The sequence below is a fragment of the Triturus cristatus genome, chromosome 1_2 (assembly GCF_964204655.1).
Source record: "Triturus cristatus chromosome 1_2, aTriCri1.1, whole genome shotgun sequence".
NCBI classification, from domain to species: Eukaryota; Metazoa; Chordata; class Amphibia; order Caudata; family Salamandridae; genus Triturus; species Triturus cristatus.
Window position 1 is genome coordinate 1,075,996,414 of NC_140580.1, and position 23,646 is coordinate 1,076,020,059.

General features: G+C 42.1%; 1 protein-coding gene across 1 annotated transcript in view; it reads left to right on the plus strand.

Moving 5' to 3' along the window:
- AGPAT2 (1-acylglycerol-3-phosphate O-acyltransferase 2) overlaps positions 1 to 23,646 on the plus strand; it is a 421,046-nt gene that overhangs the window by 306,841 nt on the left and 90,559 nt on the right. Inside the window, exon 4 of the mRNA XM_085612947.1 lies at positions 3,957 to 4,052. Coding sequence (XP_085469073.1) covers positions 3,957 to 4,052 — 96 coding nt within the window. The remainder of the gene's footprint in view (positions 1 to 3,956; positions 4,053 to 23,646) is intronic.

Consider the following 23,646-nt stretch of genomic DNA (forward strand, 5'->3'; position numbering starts at 1 on the left):
AGTAAAGTTGTTCGTATATATATATATATATATATATATATATATATATATATATATATATATATATATATATATATATATATATATATATATATATATATATATATATATAGATTACCTACTGGCGGTCGCCAGTAGGTAGTTATAGTTAGGACCCTGTTTCCATAGGAAAACCGCAACATTCTATTTTGAATAACTTTGGCGCCGGTCGACGAATCCTCGCGAAATTTTCAAAATAGGTGGGGCGCTACGCTCCGCTCCTACCCTGAAAGTCTCGGGGGGATTCGTCAAGCGGGGGCTGAGATAAAAGGGGGGTCCCAAAACGCGTTTTTCCCATGCATTTTTCCGTAGGACCTTTAGACACAGCTACAGCCCGAACGGCTGAACAGAGTTCCTTGAAATTTGGCAGAGAGGTAGTCTACAGGTCAAGGAAGTGCCTTTTGTAGGTTTGGTGTAAATCTGTTCAGTAGATTCTGAGAAAATAGCCTTTAAATCAATATATATATCTGAGCCAGCTTACGGTGCACTTACGGTGCGCTTACCGTACGCGTACGGTGACGTGCGCGAGCGCGATTCTGATTGGCTGTTAGATCTTAGTAAACATTCGAATCGGTCGAAACCAGGAAGCGGCGGCCGCCATTTTCTCTCTCGCACTCTGAGTGGGGATTAAAAAACAAAGGACAAAAACATGTAAAGGGGCTGTTTAGACAGCTCCTAAGCACCTAGCCATGTTGGGGGAGTCCCCAAAGATCCCCCAAGGCCAAAAACGGAATTTTAATTTTTTCGATAATTTCGCCGATTACGCTTACCGTACGCGTACGGTAAAAAAAAATTTTTTAAAAAAATTATCCATACTCTCCCCACCCCATGTGCAAATGGTGCCCGAAGTGCACCATTTGTGCATGGCATATCACCGATGTGAAAAATTAAAATATTACCTTTCACAACGAAGCGTATCATATGTCCTCCATGTGCGCACGGTGCGCGAAGCGCATCGTGCGTACATGGCCCATCTAGCGTAACGTGGGCACGCGGTGCGCGTAGCGCACCGCGTGCCCACCGTGCGTGCACGGCACTAACTGCGTAAAGTGGGCACGCGGTGCGCTTCGCGCACCGCGTGCTCACTGTGCGCGCACGGTGCGCTTCGCGCACCGTGCGCGCACGGAACGAACTGCGTTAAGTGGGCGCGCACGCCACGAATGGCGTAAAGTAACTTAGCATTTAAAAAACCGTACAAATTCACTGAAAAAACCATAGGTTTCACACACGTTATAGTTAGGAATTAGCATTTAAAAAACCTTGCAAATTCACTGAAAAAACCATAGGTTTCACACATGTTATAGTTAGTGGAAATTTTACTGATAAAAAACCAATGAAATTCCCCCGTTATAGTTAGTGCAGGCAACTATAACTCACGCGACCGCAATCTTCTGCTGATGACATATGTGTCTTTATGAATAAAAAATATTTGTAATATATGTATAGCTAAAAATTTATGGAAGAAGACATGGGCAAATAAGTGTCTAAATACAGTATTAGCATCAGCAGAGGATTGCGGTCGCGTGAGTTATAGTTGCCTGCACTAACTATAACGGGGGAATTTCATTGGTTTTTTATCAGTAAAATTTCCGCTAACTATAACATGTGTGAAACCTATGGTTTTTTCAGTGAATATATATATACATACACACCACAGGTTGCCCCAAGTGAGGATATCGCGCACGAAGAGGTAGCACACACAGCTACCGGCAGCAGGTTTCTCAGCAAACCCTCTAGTTCTCACAAAGTGACTGCCATACGCGTTTCGAGGATACTCTCCTCTTGATCACTGGCTCATTCCAATTAGGCAAGGCAAAACGGATTTGAGTGGAAACACCTTTTATTTGAATGTATAGACCCACCCATGTGGGCGTAAGCTAAACAGGGCATCATGGTCTTTGTAGTACAGACCATTGTCGCAGTGTCACAGTTCCATACAAAACCCGGTTGGGTACCGTTCTCCCACAAGGAATGTTCACTGAAATAATGTCTACCCCAGTGGGCATGAGGACCGGAAGGCCGGTAGCTGTGTGCGCTACCTCTTCGTGCGTGATATCCTCACTTGGGGCAACCTGTGGTGTTTATATATATATATACCAGTTTAGCTGGTGGTTAATGGATTTGAAAGTAAGATTTCTCATCACTCTTTTTACTCTCTTGTTAGAGACATTTTATATAGCTGCAAGATATTTGTCCCTTTCATTACTCTTTCCATTGGGATGGCTTATTAATAATATTAATTTTATTTAAAATATTTCCATGATAGGATTTATTTTGTATTGTTTTTTCATAAATGAATTTATATTTATGAATTCATTTACCTCAGATTTGGAATTTGCTTTATGGCCATATCTTTATTTTGCTGTATTATGTGTTTTCTCAGTGTGTTGTTTAAATTACAGTTGTTATTCTCTTTTCGTATTTAGTTCATTAGTTTGCTACTTCTTGTGTTATTTTTTACACAGTTCATTTTTCCTACTTTCGGGTATGATTTAATATTCGTTTGTTGATTTATTAACTTTATGCGTATTTATTATTTATGCATTGAGCTGCTACTTAAATCATGAATACAGGTCTGGTCTGCTATTTCATAAGACATTTTTCTTATGATCTTCTTCTTTTTTCATTGACAGTCTATGGGCACTGGCCCAAGATATCTTTATTTCCCTGTTTTCTAGTACTAATTTTAGCGTGATATTTTTATGATATATATTATATATATTGTATTTTCTATCTTTTATCGCTTGTACTGTTTACATGGGTGTATTTTAATAATTGAATAATTTAATCAATTATTTTGCCTGTCAATCTAATTTTAAATGTATGGAAGAATATTTTCATGGATACATCTCGTCAGACTTGTAATGATTTTTGATCAATAGTATGTTTTCTATGTTTATTTCAAGAGTAGTAGTTTTGGCGGCAATCCATACGCTATTTAAACTCTACGATCTTTTTTGCATGTCACGTGATCAAGACCGGGTCTCCCGGTCGAAACGCGTCATGCTGTTGTCAGAAGAAGAATAAAAGCACTTTACTCTCTAAGTTACGGAGTGGTCTGTTCCTGTTACCTGCATTTCTGTGCATCGTGAAGGACTTTGGAAAGCATATATATATATATATATACATACGTGGTTGTGTATACGTGTGTGTGTATACACATATGTATGTGTGTGTATAGTATATATAGCTATCAATGAATATTTGATGAATCTTCATATATATATATGTGTGTATATATATTTATATATTAGCTATATCTGGATATTTGTATGAGGATTCTCCACAAAACGTTCCCTAACAAAATGTTTATCCAACTCAGCTCCTTCCTGGAATGTTTCAGGGAGATCGGTCAAGCAGGGCAGAGAAAAATAAGGGAGGTTCCAAAACACATTTTATCCATGTTATATGCCGTGGGAATTTTGGGAAGTGATCTAGAATAAAACGACTGAACAGAATTGCACCAAATTTGGCAGAAAGCTAGATCTTTTCTAAGAAAGCATGCTTTTTGTGATTTGGCTGTGTTTGAGAAGTTTTAGGTAAAAAATATAGTAAACTGTTGATGGTTGGTACCACAGTACTCCAGTGTAACTGCAAATTAAAAAAATTAACTGCTCTGATTGACAGAGAGGGTTTTTTTTTTAACCTGTCGGCCCTTCAGTCCTGTGGGTCCATAAAATCTGAGTGGCTCGCCATATCATCAGCATAAATCTTTTCAAATTTGCTTCTTTTGTTATCTCAATTCATACTGATTCTGTTACAATGTCTTGTGGTGGAGATTTGTCAGTGCTTTATGGAACTATGAAAGGCAGACATATTTTTATTTTGTAATCCAATGGAGTTTTTGGTTTTTAACAAGTTGTGAGTAACACTGTTGAAAGATTTGAACATTTTCTGTCCACACTTCTCTTTCCTAGTTGAAAGTATGGATATACCCAGAAGGAACTAGAAACATAAGTGACGACTTACTACCTTTCAAGAAAGGAGCCTTTCATTTGGCGGTCAAGGCACAGGTAATATCTTGTAGTTTATCACTGTGACTGATGCTCTCTGTGGAACCTAATGAAAAATGTATTTAAGAGTATGTTTGGTTTGTAGAGCCTGGGGCGTTTTATGTGTTGTTTAATGTACAGAGTTACAATTAGTTTCTAGATGGAGCCAACCCCCAGCTAAAGAAAGCTTTGTAGGTTTATGTAGTAAATTGACTGTTTAATATGTAGTTTCTTGAGCTGTTATATCAAAGGAGCGGGGGGAAAATTGAATGTTGATGGTAATTTTTACATCGACAAGCAACAATTACAAAGCATGCCTTATTGCTTGTGGTGAGTAGATGAAATCTGGTAGTGTGGAGTAACATAGGACCCTACAGACCTAGGTGACAGTTCTGATCAGACATATGTGGATGTGTAAGATAGTGTGATTGTCCATTCCTAAAGTGATCTTGAGGTAAACAACTTTGACGTTGATCTGAGCAGCTACTTTAATTTTGACAATGCAGGTTGCAGGGTGTACCAGTAATATGATAGATTCTCCAAAGGCCGACAGTTGAATTCCTTTGACTTGCCACTTATAGTGATAAATATCATTCATGCAGCCCAATGCTTGTTCACAAAAACCATCTACACTGGGTGCTGCTGGGAAAGTTTGTACACTGGTGTGGAGTCCGAAATCTCGACCCTCTCTAGGCCCCACTTTATTTTGTATTGTTTATTTTGTTGTTGGCCCAGCACGGCCTTGCAGTGAGTATAGTCAAAGGTTACTTGTAAGCTCCTCTGGCCTGGTAAGCCATCTCTCTTTAAATCACTGATTGTGGTGCGTTTTCTGAATGACCGGACGCACATGTTTCCTCCAATCCCATTTTCCATGCCTCAATGGGACCTAAACGCAGTCCTTATGTTCCTTATGTGAGTTCCATTCAAGCCTACGCAAATTTGCTCACTAGGGTTTCTGACAATCAAGTCAACCTTTCTTATCCTTACCATTTCTTTGCACCACATGGGTGAACTACAGATGCTGTCTGTGCAACATCCTGCAGCACTTTCTTCTCGGACGAATTGATAATGAGGACTCGGGTCGCCTTCCTACTAAAGATGATCTCACCCTTCAATGTTGGTCATTTGATTACCCTGCCAACATTTGTCGCACCACCAAACCCCTTGAAGGAGGAGAAGAGACTCCATTGGCTTGATCCTAAAACAGCTTTTTGTTTCTACATTGACTGTATGAAAGGCCATTGTGTGGATGATCGGCTATTTGTGGTTTGCACTGGAACAAAGAAAGGCAAGGCAGTGCCAAAAAGGACTATGTTGAGGTGGATAGTAATCCTTTTTAAAATCTGCTCTGTGTTGGCTAAGAAAGAACCCAAGAAGATCTGTTTGGTAATCTCACCAGGGCCAAGACCACTCTGACGGCAAAGGGAGGTGCCAGTTCCAGACCTCTGCAAGGCTGTGATGTGGACGTGGTTGCACACTTTCACAGCAGGAGGGCCATTTTTCAAATTTGGTCTTGCAAGACCTCTTAATCTGAGTCCTCTACTTAAACCTATGTGAAGTTATGCTGTGGTACCTATTATAAAAGTGAGGAATCTGCGGTTAGAAATATTTATCAGAAGAACAAGCTTCCTATCTTTCAGGTGGTTACTTTATCTAACTGCATATTCCTCACTGGCATTCCTCTTCCCTGTACAGTGGAATGGACTCCTGAAAATCATAATAAGGTTCCAAGTTAGATTTTGACATACTTGCATCTGTAATTTATCAAAGTGCTCTACGTATGATGACACAGAAGTATAAAGATCAAGAAACTGACAAAAGCGTTCAAGGGTGGCACGTATATGTGGATCCGCTCCATAACTTTTGTGGTGGTATGAAGTCACTGCAGACCCATACGGTGTAACCTACTGGTGTGTAAGGAACATTGCTGAAATATTTCGAGATCCAATCTGGTGCCTGGTAATATTGTAAAGGTGAGGAACATGTGGTTAGATAGAGAACCCACAAAAATGAGCATAACTCAAGGTAAGTCGTTTGTTCCGCTTCATGTGGAGTTTGTATCTGAGAATTGTTTTACTGTTTCTCCCTGTGTAATAGACTCGATTGTGGAATTTGAAAAAGTGATCGAGAACCAAGTAAGAATAACTCTGACTATCCTCTGTGTGGCCACTTACATGAACCATCACGCTGATCATCATTTTCTTTCAGTCGTTGGTAACAGCAGTTTCCAGTTCGGTTTTCAGCATTAACATGATCAAAGTATCTTTACTTAGGCAATGTGTTGTAGCTGCTGCTGCATTATGGGTAAGGCAGACTTGCCCTATTAGAATAAGTAACTGTTCAATAAAAAGAACAGGATTCCTGCTTTCTAAATTATTCCTGGTGAATATGTTTTCACCACTCCGTTGGCAAGAAACTGTAAATAGGTCACTTTTGAAATTCAGAGTGATATGTGTGGCCAAATCAAAATCATTCACTTGTAGGATGGTTGATCCTTTTGATAACGTTAGTTTGTAATTAGGAGAATCATTGACCCTCAAAGGTAGGTATTCATGACAAACTTTCAGGCACAAACATTTTATACTTTTTGTAATTTTTACTTTCGAATTCCTACTCACCTACTTCCCACCCCAGGTGGAACAGTAATGGAAGGGCTTTGAACACGTTACAAAAATCATAAGTGATGTCAGTCGATTAACCCCTCTCAAACGTCTTGGGTTCCGAAAACCATTCTAATCCAGACTACAACCACCATCCATACACAAATTGATTCTTTTATTAGGGAGTGAGCAGGATCTCTCAAAAATTGAGCGCCTCCTAAAGAGTATGGCCGCCAATCGTACCTCACTGGTAATGACATCAAATCAAGACCTAATTCGGATTTTCAAGATGAAAGTTAAAATGATATGCCGTAGAGGTAGGTGGTGATCCCTATAATATGTTTTCATATGGGGCATCCTCAGTCCTCTTGCTGTGGTAGCTGAATAAAGCCTCACTGCTGCAAGTCTGTATTGTCAGACCTCACTCATATTGTCTAATCAAATTGTCTATGAATTTCAATGTGGAAACTCTTATTCTAAGTGGTAGCATACTGAAGACATAATTGAATCAGTGCACAGCCACCATCTTCATTGTTTGGACTTTGACCCACAATGACAATTGCAGATTTTCCCACTTCCTAAAATCAATCGGCATCTGGTATGATGTCTATTGCCATAAATCGGAGGTCCCTACTGACTTGGATTCCCAGATACTTTAGTTCGCTTGGTATCCACTGGAAGGGTAGACAGTGGTTATTCGCTGCTGTGGGTGGTGCCATTGGCATAACTTCACTTTTCGTCCAATTAATTTTATAGCATGAGAAACCTGAAAAGATAGTAATGACCTCTGTGATGGACGTATACGAGGTGGCCAATGGTAATAAGATGTTATCTGTTTATAACATCACTTTCAGCTCTCCCGCTGGTGTATGTACTCTATGGGTAGTGGGTGGCGATTCTTTGATGAAAATTTCCAGGGGGTAGAGTGCTAGAATAAAATGTTACGTTAAAAGAAAGCCTGCCTCTGTTAATCTTGATGGATTTGGAAAGGAAGCCATTACAAGTTTATCCTCGCTGTAGGGTTCTGATTGAGCCAGTGGACCATGCTTCTAAACTTTTGCCCCTGGCAAAAGTGCTCCTGCCTGTGAAACGAAGAACCCCAGTCGATAATTCTTTCTCAGCATTGTGGGTGAGGAACCATCTCTGCAGCTCCACGCCTGGTCTGCCACAGTAAGTGCAATAGTGTTTGCATATGATTCCATGTGGAGCATTAGGTACAAAACCCTCTTGGTGTCTGTGGATCAGTAGTGGGATAACTTTTCCCATCCTTATGGGCAGTAGTTTCACCAATATTTTCACACCGAAGTTAAGTAGAGAGATGGGTCTACAATTGCTAAGTAACTGTTTATATCTGCAAGGCTGGTGTATCAAGTAGATATGTGCTCTATTGAATTCTGGACTGAAGGAACCCGTTTCTGCTGCCTCGTGGAATACTTTCTCCAGAAGAGAAACCCTTCATGAGCTAATAGCCTTATAGCACTTCAACAGGAAAACTATCCTCCCCTAAAGTGTTGCCTCTCTCCATTACCTTGATGACTTCCCCAGTCTCTTCAGCTTATATGCCATCTTTCAGCTCCTCCTTTAGATGGTGTGTTAGTGTTGGAATAGGCAATCTGGTCATGAATGCGTCTTCCTGGGTGGTTTTGCAGGGTGCACCCGGAAGTGTACAGTTTGGTTTAAAAGAGGTAAACTCTTTTGTTATGTCAGTGGCTGGAACCAATATGCATCACTGAAGTCCTGAACTGCAAGGATGGTAGACCTCCTCACTTTGTTTCAGTTGTAAGGCCATTAGCCTTCCTGCCTTCTCCCCATGTTCCTATGTGAATGCTTTTGCAACAGAGCAAGGCTTTCTCTGTTATCATAGTGAAAATAGTGTTTCTATTCAAATTTCTTGGTCGTTATTGCCTGAAGGTCAGGTGATGGGTGTTCTCTATATCTTTTCTGTACAACAGCTATATCTACTTCTTACGCAACTTCAAATGCTTCTTGTCGAGTTTTTATTGTGTCCCTCATTAACATTCCTCTTCCCTGTGCCCCAGACAAGCTCTGGTGTGGCAATGAAGTGTCTGTTAAAATCCCAATGTTCTTTAAGCATGTCTGGCAATTTATTTCCTACTCTGATGGTTCATAATTCGTCACACTCAGTCTCCATTTACACATTCCAGGATTTGATACACTAAAATCTAGTATGCCATAGATCAGTACATGAGCCAATACACTTCTAACATCTATGCTACAACTATGCACTCCAGTCAGCGCATTAGTGTTCATAAGACAAAAAATCCAATCTTGATTTAGTCCTTACCGCCAAAGAAAGAGAAGTATATTCCTTGCCTGTGGGATGATTTAGTCATCATATGTGTAATTGTAAATGATCGAACATCAGGTCTTGCAGTACGCTTCTGTGTCTGTCATGTCTGGATCAGAAGGGCCTGTTCTGTCAGTAATGGGATCCAGCACAATGTTCCAGTCTCCCCACGAGTAGTAGTTTCATCCAGCTGATCTCTGTAAGTACAGAGGAGGGAGAGGACAGAAAGTCTTCCCAAGGGCAAGTAGGTGTATAGGCAGAACCCACGGTGAGGGTAATGTCTTTGATCAACAGATTGGCAAAGACGAAGCGGCCTGTTGGATCTCCACGTGTTCTGCATTTTCATATTCAGCGGCTTGTGTATATGGATGATCACATTTTTCCTGGAGGTTGTCATCTGCCCTTTTGGGTCTTGATCTAGTCATCAAAACCAGAGGCAGAGATTACCTTTCCTACCTTGCCTCTCTTTTGGTTCTTGAACTCCAGTTTGGAGATGTGAGTATCTTGTAAGAGAGCAATATCTGGTTTCTTGAATTCCCTTGAAAGCACTTTCTTGCTCTTAATGAAATGTGTCATTATGATTACGTTGAGCGACCACATAGCAAAGTCTTTTTTTTTTTTTATAGGTGGCCATCATTTAATCTGTGTCTATTAAGATTGGATTTAGAAGAGAGAGTATAAAAATCTCTGTCCATTTGCAAAACGCTGTGTGGACAATGAGTTGGACAAGAAAGAGGGGCTCTTGAGCTATGCTTATTGGCTTTGTGGGAGCGAAAAAACTCCTTTAGTCAGGAGAGTTAAAACATCTGTCTTTGTGCGTTCATTCTATCACTCAAAGTTTTGGGACTCTTTTATCTGGCTGCATATTCATTTTGAATGGGCAGAACCAGGGGGAAGAAAATGAAAGGGGGAATAACAAGAATTCCTTTTGAGCCCGTCTGGCAATATTCCGGATCTACTACGATCACATAAGATTGGAGAGGCCTAGGCTTGTAAAGGGGATCTGAATAGGTCTGTCTTGTTGTGTAAGATCTGCCTCTGATCCATTCCTGGGTAGTTTCTCTATGTTTGAAAAGGGGTCCTTGTCTGGGATAGGACAATTACATAATTTCTCTGGAATTTATCTCCAAACCAGTAGGCTGTTAGTCTACATTTTCCAGCACCGTCTCAAGCTCATCGGGGTTAGGGAATTCTTTGGTAAGCCTGTTGAAAGTTAAAAACATCGTGGCTGGGCTGAGGAAATCATATCTAATGTCTTTTGCTGTAAGAGAGGGATTGCAGGGTCAGGAATGCCTTACAAATTATATTGGTCTCATGGGAAAGATCTGCTACAAAGGAGATTGTGTGCTCTTTGTAGGAATAGTGGCCATGAGTCTAAGAGACTTGTAGAATCTGAGATGCATGTTGGTGTCTCAGTAGGCACCAGTCATGTGGCGTCTTTCATGAGCTGTTTCTCACCCTGATTCTGTGGGCTCTGTAGAAGTGGGGCTCAAATTGTAGTTCAAGCAACTTAGTATAAAAGGAAACTGATCAGATTGAGACCCTTTTCTGGATCTTGCCGTCCATTAATCCAGGTATTATCTCGCTGAGCACTGTCACCAAGTCTGTTAGCTTCTTCCATAGTTGCCAGGTTTCAGAAGCCTAGGCTGTCAATTCCATAGTTTTAGTATGCCTTTTGTTTGCCAACCCTTGCCAGAGTCTGAGCTTAGTGATACCATCTGTGAGCGATTTAATTTATTTATTTGATTGTGACGTAGATTGCTCCAAAGCTGATATTGACAATTGTTTAATCTTAATTTTGCTCATAATAGTTTCCAGTGTCACTGCAGCCATGGTGGAGTCGTCGGATCATGAAGTCGTCTTTTTATTCGCAGGAGCCTCCAAGGAAATTTGTTATCTGGTGACTTTGTTCCCTGGTGTAGCGTCTTCCCCAGCCCACGAGCATGCAGTATCATCTGCAAAAGGAGTGTCCATTTTCTGTCTTCGTCTCTGCTTAACCAGTACCCAGTCTCCTTTGTCAAAGACTATCCCCTGGACATGGAGATGCTGATTAGCATATGTTTTAATTTTCCTTTTCCGAGTCGTGTCCGTGTCTCAAACTTTATCAGGATTCCCTGGTCCATCTGAGGTCCACCAAGGAAACTTTGTTCTGATGGTTCTCCCAAATAGCAAGGTGGCTGGACTCTCACCAGTTGTGGAGTGAGGAGTTGATTGATAGGCCAAGAGGACCTGGCACATGGATTGGTTCAGATCGAATCCCTTCATGGGCGCTCGTTGAATGACCCTCTTTAGGGTGCCCATGAATTGTCCAACTACACCATTGGTTTGGGGACAGAGGGGTGTCCTGTTTTGGTGTTTGATGTTAAAGGGTGGGCCATTATCAGATATGAGGATTTCGGGGATACCCCACGGTGCAAAGATGTCATTAAGCCATTCTGTCACCTTGTCATGGGTTGTCAAAGATAGGTCTTCCACCAAAGGAAAACTCTAATATTCATCTGTGTCTGCCATTAGATGTGTCCATTTCCTAAAGGACAAAAACAGTCATCTGCAACCCTCTCCCAAGCATGGGCAGGAAGGCCAGACATTGTCAATGGGTGCTGCATCACCTTTGGGTACTAACAATTGCAAATGTGGTACAACTTCAGAAACTTTGTGACTCACTAATCTAGCTGAGGGAACCACACTCGATCTCGTAAGGCACTTTTTGTGGCTACAATACCATTGTGTCCTTCATTGGCCAGCACAATGACCCGCTGTCTTAGGCTTTCAGATATGACGATTTTCAAGCCTCGCAATCTTGCGCATTCTTGGGTGACTGGTGACTCATCCTGTACATTTTTGAACTTTTGGAATTTTTACATCATTAGCAAGGGGCTGGGTACTTCTCCATGATTGTGTGCAAATATGTTCTTTGATTATGGTTATGTCTGTATCTGCATTGGTGGCAGCAATGATTTGTTCCACCGACAGAGCCACTGGTGTGCTGGATCTCACAATAAAGTTGAGATATGCTTCAGCTGCCTTGGATGTCAAACTGTGACAATGTAGCAGCACTCATGAAAAGTGATCTACTGGATTTTGTTCCTTCCCAGGTTTTAGGCACAATTCATAGTCCTACTCTTGCAGTCCTACTCTTGCAGTCTTAGACCCCACCTCTAGACACAAGGGGGCATCTTAGCCTTCAGGTTTCCAGAAATTGTAAGCAACGCCTGGCGAACTGTGATGTCGCTGAATCATTTTCCGTAGAGGAATACATGAAAAAGTTCACGGACTCTCATATTCCAGCTGAGAGTAGGCATGTTCCATTTCAGACACACTTCGACTGGCATGGACCACAATGGGTCTGTGAGCATTTGGATGGCCTTTGTGTTGAGCAGGGATTGCTGCAAGCCCTACTGGGCTCTCATCAACCGTTACTTCGGTATGTAGCTTGGGGTCGAAGTAGGCCCTTCCAGTTGCATTCTTAATCGCATGTTTAATATCTTTGAAATTCGAGTCATATTCTGGAGACCACTGAAACTGCTAATTTACTTTTGGCAAGTCTCTGAGTTAGGCTCTCACTGTAGCTAAGCTGCAAATGTTTTTTGAGCAATAACTATCCATGCCTAAAAAGCATTGCAGCATGGTAACATCCTTGGGGGAGGGGGAGGGGGGGGGGGGGAGAAAGTGGATGAAAGTGCCTGCACCTTGTCTGAAGTAATTCCGCTCATCAGAATATATATATCCAAACAACTTGAGATTGGTTTTGTGAAACTCACACTTTGTGGCATTTAAAATGAGACCTGCATCAGCAAGTAACTGTTACACTTGGGTAAGGGCTTTGTCGTGTTCTTTCTGTGGTCTCCCAAAAATCATTTTGTCATCACTGTAATTGAAAGCATGTGTAACAAGTTGGATTACTTTGCGAATAACATTCTGAAATATCTCAGCAGCCGAAGATACTCCAAAACGCAGTCTTGTATCTAAACAAACCAACATGAGTCAAAAATGAAGTAATGTACCTGCAGTTCTCTTTCGACTCAAGTTGATGGTATCCTTTATTCAAGTCAAGACAGGAACACACTTTGGCTCCGTTCAATTACATGATTATATCTGCTATGTGCAGACTTGGGTGTGTCTCCCTCTCAAACGCAAATGGGCACCGCTGCGCTACTGTCCTTTGTTGCTACTACTACTATGGGCAAAACCCATGCCGGGGGCCTGTGGAGCGTTCAATTAGGTCATGTTTTGAAAGTGCTTCCAACTGTTGCTCTACAGCTTCTTGTAGATGAAAAGCAACTCTGTGGTGCTGCTGAGCAACTGGGCGAATGTCCTCATTGATACGAAGCTGCGCTTTTATTTTCTTGAGTTTTCCCAGGCCATAGAACACATCTGTGCTCAGTCTGATATTACAAGCCAATTCATGGGCTTGTGATCTAAGACTGACCACAGATATTGTAATTGAGGGATATCAACCCCATGTCAGCAGCAGTGGCAAAACTGAGCAAACAGACACTCGACGAAGTTCCTTGTAGAACATGAATGGTGGCTTGCACCAATGTCTTTTTTTGTCGCATTGTCGCTTGTGAACGGCCCTTGGCTTTTCAATGGCTTAGAAGCAGCCCAGGTATATACTTTCATGCCTGACGAAGTGAGGCGAGGCACAGGGTTGGGCTATTAAACTTTTCGACTGGCATGATATTAATCAACGCACCAATGTCTATGATAAAAGTTATTGGGTGATCGTTCACTTTCTTTGTGATTTTGGGACAGCGTCTAAATGAAGTTTGCCGCTTTGTTTGGTGAGCTTTCTATGAACTGTGATCTTTACAGGCAGCTAACCACACATGTGCATGCCGTTCTTTGGTAGATATTCTCAGTGCACACCCATCTTCTTTGCTGGTAATCGATAGTGACGTCGAAGAACTTTTGTACGATGAGCTTGACGACGATTGATTTTACCTGGTTTCTACTTGTTGTCGTTAATGTTGCTTTTTTGTTTTAGGGCCGTAGTGAGAATGCTTCTGGAACGTTCTCACATCTATCTTTTCTTGCTGTCGTGACGCACTTGATTTTTCTTTAGCTCGGCACACAGTTATGAAATGGTTCTCTTTCCCACAACCTTTGCAGACTTATCCTATGGCTAGACATTTGCCTTAATGGGAAAATGAAAATCCACATCTGAAGCATAGCTTTACTTTCTTTGACGATGTCGCCCTACATGTATCAGGTTAGTGCTTGCTTTTCACCGTCAACAGTATGCTGTTCCTGCTTCCATGTCAGCAGCTTATCAATCTGCCTGTTCTTCTGCTCTCATAGCCATCAGTATTTCTCTAGTCTGTGTGTTTCTCTCAGCATGCACATTCTAAACGAATCTGAAAGGCCGCCATCAATGGATCAAGGATTCTGAGGCACATGGCTTCTTTGTCGGTGAAGTCACTGAACTTGCAATGTTTAATGAGTGCATCAAGTCTTTCAACAAACGTGTCCATTGTTTCACCAACCTGTTGTCATGCTTGGTTGAATATAGACCTTTCATAGTCGACATTCAGCATCAGTTTGAACTTCGCTTCCAACGTTTCTTTTACCTTTTGGTATGATTTTACATCAGTCTGAAATTTTCTTCAGCGCTTCTTTCACTCCATCATCTACATGGTTTTCAAGTATTTGATGATCTTCTTGTAATCTTCTTCTAGCGCATCTAAGAAATCATCAAATGTTTTCATCCACATAGCCCACCTGGCATCAATGTTCCGCTTCTTAGAAGTATTGAAAGGCAGTGGTGGCCTTAGGAACACAGCTGCATTGTATTTTGCTTTCCCTTCTATCTGCCATTGTGTTGGCACACGCCTTTCAGTCGATCGTGACGCATGCATCGTAGTATGCTTCAAACGCCTGCGATGGTGAGTAAGTTCTCTTTTTCTCATACCTCGATGACGTGAACGTGTTTTCTTGCTTTGTCTGATTATTTGCTTTGTGTTTGTGGTGGGTCTCTCTGTCAACCACCTTGTCTGCGTTTGTTTGTCAGGAGTTTTGAACATGATTCTCTGCAGGGCCTTCGATCACTTCTTCGGCTGTGTAAGGCTGGAGCAGGGTTTTACCTCCACATGTGCCAGTTGCAGACCACTCTGCATCGATTCTAGGCACACATGGCATGCAAGAGCAGTTTGCCATATAGTGAAACTCTCGGGGAAGGCAGTCTTGTCTTTCTCTGGAACGTATGCCTTACCCGTCGCCAGTTGTAGTGTCTTCCCCAGCCCAGAAGCATGCAGATGAATTACGCCACACAGGAGCTGCGGTCAAGCATTACTTTATTTTTCAGCATACACTCACAATCTGCACTTTACATCATACTTTCTGTTAACCACACCCTAACACCTCCCCGCTTATCACGTACTTCCTGTTCAGAGTCCGCCCAGAACTGCAAGGGTCCTAATGCTCATAATGTCAGTATGCTACACCTGGCATCTAGGAACATTCAGAGTTGCCAATTCTCTATACTGTTCTCAGAAAATCAGTCTCTTACAGCTGTTGTTTATATGGAGAACAAAAAACAATCACATATTACAGGGTGTGGCAGGAGATAATGTGTTGACAATAAAAATGTATCAAAAGTGTCTGCCTTTTATGCCTAACAAATGAGTGTTAGTAGAAATAGGAAGGCAAATTTAGTTTCCTTCACAATATCTGTATATGTCGGGTGCAGTTAACATAGTGTGCCAGTAGATAGCAGTAGCAGCACAGAGCTAGCCAAATCCAAAATTGCTTCTAAATTGTAGAGGTCTGTGGTATCTCACTGTGGCCTCCCCAATCCAAAATGGCAGATCGGCCTAGTCTGTCTTTCATCACTTAGTGCCAGCCTCAGCAAAAAACCCTGCAACCTTCCTGTAATTGCAGCCTTCCTGGGGGGCCCTCCAGCCACAGAAGGATATTAGGTGGCCAGTCTGTATTCAAAAGGTGGCTTACAGAGAGATTCTCTGCCGCTCTAGTACTCCAAAAGCACAGCATGTTATGTTATGTTATGTTATATCCATTTATAGCGCGCTCGGACACTCGTGAGTGTCCCGGCGCGATACCAGAGGGGTGCAAGGAGAGACTATCAGACAAAGAAATGCGTTTTAAGTTTCTTTTTAAACACCACTGAGTCCTGAATGGAACTAAGGGCGAAGGGGAGGGCATTCCATGCCACACTTGACTTCACCACAAGGGAGCTGCCCCCCAACCTCTGGAACTTAAAACGCGGAACCTGGGCAAAGCAAAGGGACAAGGATCGAAGGGCTCGCGAAGGGACGTAAAATGAAAAGCGCCTCTGAAGATAAAGGGGACCATAGCCATGGAGGGCACGATGGGCCAAAACCAGAGATTTAAACTTGACCCTATCCGTCACAGACAGCCAATGGTTAGAGCGCAATTGGAGAGCCACACTATTCCTTGCCGAGATGCCCAAAAGCAGTCTGGCCGCCATATTCTGGACCACCTGTAGTTTTTTAAGCAGGTAGCCAGGGACACCGGCATAGAGAGCATTGGCATAGTCCAATCGTGACAGAATCAACGCACATGTAACAGTTTCTCTTGCTGCCTGCGGAAGGAGTGGGAAATAGTTTCTGAGAGTCTTAAGAAGGCCAAAACAACAACCAGCTGTTTTCTTAATATGTGTTGAGAAAGACTCTCATCGAACCATACTCCCAGGTTTTTGGCGGGCTGTCCCAAAGAAAGGGGCAGAGGGGAGTCTTGCGGCCACAACTGCTCTCGGAAATCAGCGGGAAACTTGCCAAAGAGCAAAATCTCAGATTTTTGTTCATTGCACTTAAGCTGTGCATCCGCCAACCAATTAAAATTGGAAACTAAGCATTGTTGCGCCGCTAGACAGAATCCGATGTTTTATCCCAGGTAAACAGCAACTGGGTATCATCCGCATAGGCCATCACCTTAGCCCCAAGCTCCTCTGCCAGATATATCAATGGCGTAACATAAATGTTAAAGAAGAGGGGGCTAAAGGAGGATCCCTGCGGAACTCCAGTGGTAACCAATTGAGGAGAGGAGGAGAAAGGAGGGAGCCAAATCTGCTCAGCCTGCTCCTCCAAAAAAGACCTAAGTCAACCCCAGACGGCCCCTGACACACCAACCTCTGCAAGACGGGCCAAAAGAAGAGCATGTGGGACCGTATCAAATGCCGCTTAGAGGTCCAGCAAAATTAATGCCGCCCTTCCCCCGACATCGAGGCACTCCTGGATGGCCTCCACCACCTCAACCAAGACAGTCTCAGTGCTGTGAGCGGCTCGAAATCCTGATTGTGCTGGATGCAGTAGTGCCTCAGTCTCCACAAATTCTGTAAGTTGCTTATTGACCACCTTCTCACAGACTTTGGCAATAGCCGGTAGAAGGGAGATGGGCCGATAGTTACCTGGGTTAAGGGGATACAGAGAGGGATTTTTAAGAAGTGGCAGAATCTTCGCCTACTTCCACCCCTGGGGAACAGCCGCTGTCTGAAGAGACAGATTGATGATAAAGTTCACCTCTGTGTGTACACTCTCAGCCACCGCTGCCAGAAGCCTGGCCAGGCAGCCGTCCGCAGGAGAACCGGACTTGAGTCCCCTGAGGAGTTTAAGAGATTCCAGGGGGTCGACTGTTCGAAAAACTGACAGCGAGCAGGTGGGAACCACAGATTGAACCGCCAGAGGCCCCTCACGGCAACCGTTACCAGAGGGAAATGTAGCCTGAATGGCCTGAATTTTATCTCTGAAGCAACTTTAAAGAGTGTTACACCAGGCAAGAGAGGAAGGAATAATTCTTGCTTGAGCCAACGGAGATGTAAAGCTCTGCACAATGGTAAAGATTTCTTTGGCGTTATTCCTAGCAGAGTCAATGCGAGCTGCAAAAAATTGCCCTTTGGCCGTGGCAATAGCAGCATAATAGATTTTTTGCATTGCTCTGAGCTTCCTCTTAGCCAATGGGCAATAGCCACTCCTGCGCCAGGCACGCTCCAAGATCTTGCAATCATGTTTAGCCGCTTTAAGAGTCGAGGTGAACCACGGTTTGGAGGGCGCATCTCTGGCGGGTCTGATGGGCTGAGGAGAAGCAACAGAAACAGCTGCCCTAGACACCCAACCAGTAAACCCTGACAAACACTCCTCCAGTTCACCTGACAAGACGGGCCTGGAGGCTTCCAAAGCTTGTTTAAATTCAAGGGGATCAATTTTCCCAGAAACTGGCTTCTGGTGGAAAGCAACCTGTGTCTCTGCATTAGATACCATCCAGGAAAAATAGGATATAAAATGATCAGACTAGGACACCGGTCAGGGAACCCTTTAGGAGATGGGGAAAGGGGAAATTAGAACAGATCGGGTCCATAATATGGCCGGCCTGATGAGTAGGAAGGCGGACGTGCTGGTTAAGTTGAGCAAGTTGAAGAGTATCCAGCAGGTCAATCACCTCCTTGGCATCGGGTCGGTTCATATGGATATTAAAATGACCTAAGACCATGTAGTGGGAGAACCTAACCGCCTTAGAGATGATAGCATCCCCACACGCCTGGAGGAAAGGGCCAGCGGGTCCAGGGGGCCTGTAGATCAAGGAGGCACCAAGAGTAAAATGGGCTGACAGGCCTCACAGTTTTTCTCTGGGGCCGGCGCCCCAGCATAGCTTCACAGGTGGGCTGGGTAAAAGAGGCCTGCTCGCCTCTTCCAGCCTTGGTCATAGTGATCTTAAGGACCCTGGCCAGTAAATTGATATATCTCAGGGTCAAGCTGACCTGCTGCCATAACGCTCTTCACAGTTGTGCCCTCGAAATGGGTTCCTGTCCCCAATCATTGGAAATTGGCCACAAAAACAAATGGAGCTCCTCTAAAGAGTGGGCATTGCAAGCACAGCCTAGCTCTGCCCACTGCATGATACATTTTTAAAGAGGATAAAAAAAGTTAACATTCGAGTTGTCTGCACAAGTATAACATTAGAGATGTCTGCATAAGTATAGCATTTCCTTTCCACATCTGTTTACTAAGTCTACCAATCTACTCAGTAGCTTAACGGATCTCTAATTTTAAAATAGTAACATAGTAGAAGACCAGCATATATATATAAATGCATATTCATTGAAAAGAAAGCATAGATTAAAGTGATGTTACAGTTAGGTTAGGTTGTAAGTTCTTAACGTATGTAAAGAAACTAAAAAACTGAAATTCTCTGAAAACACCAGCGATTAAAATGATATTATAGTTAGGTGCTGGAATACAGACACGAGCTAACGTTAAAAACCCCAAAAACAATCAAATACATCCGTTATAGTTAGTGAACCTACTATAACTTGTGCCTCGATGCCGCACTGCTTATGATCTCACATAAGCAGTGATGTTATTTGTGAGTTAAATTAACATCACTCATGACATCTCAGTCATAGCCTCCACCAGACCCTGCATCCAACCTGCATAAGCGTTTGGACTAAGTGCCTAGGGTCCAGGAAGGCCTTACACCCAGCCCTCTGCAAGCATCAAACCTCCACTGCACACGATCTTCAGGCATACGTAGGACAATTTAGCCTGTGGCCAGGGTCTATGCCCTCAAGCGGCCAAGCTCTATCATGCACAGACATTGGACATACACAGTGGAGGTTGTCAGCAAGGCCTAGTGTCACTCCAAACCTTGCATCCAACATACTATAGAAGTTGAGCGGTGAACTTGCTCTAAGTCCAGACCCTGCACCCAACCCTCCTCATGTGATCAACCCCCACTGTGTATGGTTCAGCCATGTGCAACAGGAGGTTAGCCACAGGGCTTTACCTATTGCCAGGCCTTGGGCCCTTTCCCTGCATGACCAAGTAACATCCTACTTGCTCAACCTTCAGCGTTTCACAGCAAAGGTTGACCAAAGAATCTGTTGTTAACTGATGTTTACCAGCCAGCTTTCTTCAAGTGACCTACCCATCATGGATGAATACAAAGAAAATAGCATCCATTAAAAGTGCTTCTCCATTGAAATATTCAATTACTTTTACATCTTTCGAAAGTTTTTTTAACGTATTACTCCTTGTTCACAAAGCCTATTTCTCCGTTTCAGAATCGTTGGTTGATCTCAGCAATTTTAAAAACATTTTTATTTAAATAATGAGTGATATCATTAGCGATGTAATTTAATGTGTCATGAGTGATGTAATATGTGTGGTCATAAGCAATGCATGATGGGGGCACTAAACTTTAACTTGTGTTTTTCAGTAGCTTGTGGGTTATTGTGTCTCATTCCAAAACCTAACTGTAACATCAATTTAACCTTTGGTCTTACTCAGTGAATTTTTGGGTGTTTTTAAATGCAAGCTAAGATCATATTGCCATACCCAACTACAACGTCACTTTAGTCTTAGTTTTTTTCAGTGAATACACACATATACATACATCACAGTGAATACACACGTATACTTATACATTCACTTCAGTAAATATACATATATATCTGACTACATAGAAAAAAACAAAGGTTAAAGTGATGTTATAATTAATTGTTGAAATGGAATAAAAACTGATGTTTGAAAAATAAGCACTGAAATTGACAAGTTATAGATTACTGGCTTAACTATAACTTGGTCCCCTGCCATGCCATATATTACATGTTTTGAGTGCTTTTATGAACAACCTGCAGTAAACAATGCCCATGTCTACAAGTGAACTGCTTTTTCATGGCTCCTTGTGAAATACAGATTTTATTATTACAATGATAGCCCCCAAACCACTGTGCCTGGCTTTACCATTGTTTAGACAACTAAGAGTATACAGCCTGGAGGACCAAATTATCTGCCATAGTTTTTTTCATTATGTGACAAAAATGCAAATTGTGAGCCACAATTTCTGGCTGAATTATAGTCATCCATTTTAGTTAGAATTTGTTTTTTTTTTAATCTGCAACTTTTCTTAAGGGACTTTTAGGCTGTTTTCTTTGCTCTAATGGTTATTTGACCCTTATATTTCTGTGTTCATACGTTAATAGTCCATAGAGACTTTGTTGCGTACAGTTTTCTTTAACAATAAACATATGTTTTTTTCTTTATGGCATCTCTAACACTTGCTTATGGAATACCTGTTAGCCTTAGGGTGGTTCCCCCCCAAAAGTTTTGCCTTCCTCCTTCATTTTTCCTGATCTCATTTTTGTTAAACTTAGGGTACTGTGAACTTTACCAACTTAATCCATTGTGCTTTGTACTTGTGAGTTCAAATCCCACCCTCATTGCCAAAATGAAGTAAATACTGGAGCCTGGGAAATATTGTATTTTGAAGTTTAATTTATCACCAACCGCGCCACAGGAGTTTCCTCGCCTGCTGTCTGTCATCCGTCACTGAACCTCATACAGATACCTGGTTACCATGATAGCATTACAACTTGAATGTTAGAAACTAGAGCAACAATTACAAAGTAATGTATGGAATGCTTGACTTAATCTCAGCCACTTGTAATCTCTTGGGCTGCATCCCGAGCCATCTTTTTCTGCCCACCATACCATCTCAGTTTGGACCAAGCCATATTCGAATCAGTGTTGACCCTTCTCATGAGGTGAGTTCAGGCAGAACTGCCAGGCCAGGTCCTCCCTGACCTGCAACACCAGCAACCTAGGACCTGTGTGTGCAGCATTAAACTGCCATTTTGACTTGGCAAGCTAAACCTTTTGCCATGACAAAACCTCCTATGGTAGGCACTAAGCAGCCTAGAGGGCAGGGTGCTGTATACTTAAAACGTTGGACATGTAAGTTTTACTTGACCTGGTAATAAAAAAAACTCCTTACATTTGTTTTTCACTACTGTCAGGCCTACCTCTCCCATAGGATAACATTGGGGTCCCTTATTACATTATATAAATGGTACCTTTCGATTTGGAGCAGATAGGAAGGACACGTTTGTTTTCTTTTTTTTAAATGTATTTACTTTTTTATTTGGAGAGAGTATATCAATAGAAAAATCATTTACATTTCATAAACCTTAAAATACATTTGGCATGTAACACGAGCGTTTTCATACGTATTAGCACAATAATTCAGATAGGACAGAAAAAATGAGAAATCATGAGGTAAAGAAGACCATGTCTGCTTAATCACTGGACCCATTTTCTCACAGCCATAGAACATATGCACTATGTCTTCTGGCCCTTGATCACACCGTGGGCATTTATCGTGATCTCTTTTCCCCCACCGATGTCATTTTGCAGGGATAAAATAAAGGTCGTATACTGTATAATAGTGCTAAGCTTTCAAATTAGCTGCGAGAAACGTCCCTTTGGCCAAGGCTAGTGAGTTATACACATCAGCATCAGCGTCTCCTATTTTAGTAACCCATTTGGTTTCTACTGCCTCAAGGTCGTCTGGAAGGGTATCTATCAAGATCTTATAGAAGTTTTTAATTTTTACTAGTGGTGTGAGTATAGTTTCTGTTACCAGATTCTTCCCTAGAGACATTTTTTCTTTATTGATCTGATTCAAAAAGCCGGTGATCTGTCTATATTTAAGATATGCTCTGGCCGCAATGCCAAATCTTTGCTGCAGCTCTAAGAATGACAACTGTTGCTCATTAAAGTAGATATCTCCCAGCTTCAATATGCCTTTTTCTTCCCATTGCTTGAACAGATTGTCGTACTTTAATGCAGGAAAGAGAGGGGATCTCCACAATGGCGTATATCTGTTATAGTTCGATATCCTCATAAGCTCGATCATTCTTTTCCATATACGCCAGACTGCAATTATAATCTTGAATTTAGTCTTCTTATAGTAGCCAGGCTCTAGTTGGCGTAAAAGTACTCCTTGTGCATTCATGCCTATTGCCAGCTCATAGATCGAGGGAGGTTCAATGTTTATAGCCTGCTGGCTGCTACCCACACCAGGTATAATTGTTAGAGCCATTTGTTGTAAGAAAGTTGCATAGTAATAAAATCTAAGATTAGGGACAGACCACCCACCTCGCTCTTGTGGTAATGGTAGATATTTAAGGGAGCGCCGGATTTTTGAATATTTCCAGACAAACTTATTGAAAATGCTATCTACTTTTTTAAGAGTGAATCTTCTATTGCTAGTGGTATTGATCTAAACAAATAGAGAGCCTTAGGAAGCATGGCCATCTTGAGAATGTTACATCTACCTATAAGAGTTAAATGTAGTCTGTCTAGGTTACGCAAGTCTGTGCTCATCTTGTCTATCATAGGAGTCATATTTATATTCCAGATTTCTTCTATCTTACTGCTGATTTTAATGCCTAGATAGGTTACCTCATCAAGCCTTCGAGAGTCTTTACACAGGGTATTGGAATTACATAGGATCTGGGTTTTCCCTACGTTTAATCGATAGACTTGCGGCCATATTCATAAGCTAGGTTCTGAATTCGGCTAATTGCATTTACCGGATCATTGGTGACTACTGCCAGATCATCGGCATAAGCCATAATCTTAGTTTCTGATCCATTCCTCATGACTGGTATAATTACTTGATCTTGTAATATTTGTTCTATAAAAATGTCGATGTTGAGCAAATAAAATTGGGGAACAGGGACAGCCTAGCCTTGTCCCTCTTGCGATATCTATCGATTTTGATTCCTGCCCCATGATATTTAACCTGGCGTAAGGCCTATGATACATTGCTTTAATTGCAGTCATGAAGCCAGACCCAAATCCTCTCTGTATCATGGTATTCCATAGATATTGCCATGAAACACGATCAAATGCCTTTTCGGCGTCCAGGAGGATCATAGCCATCCCTTCAC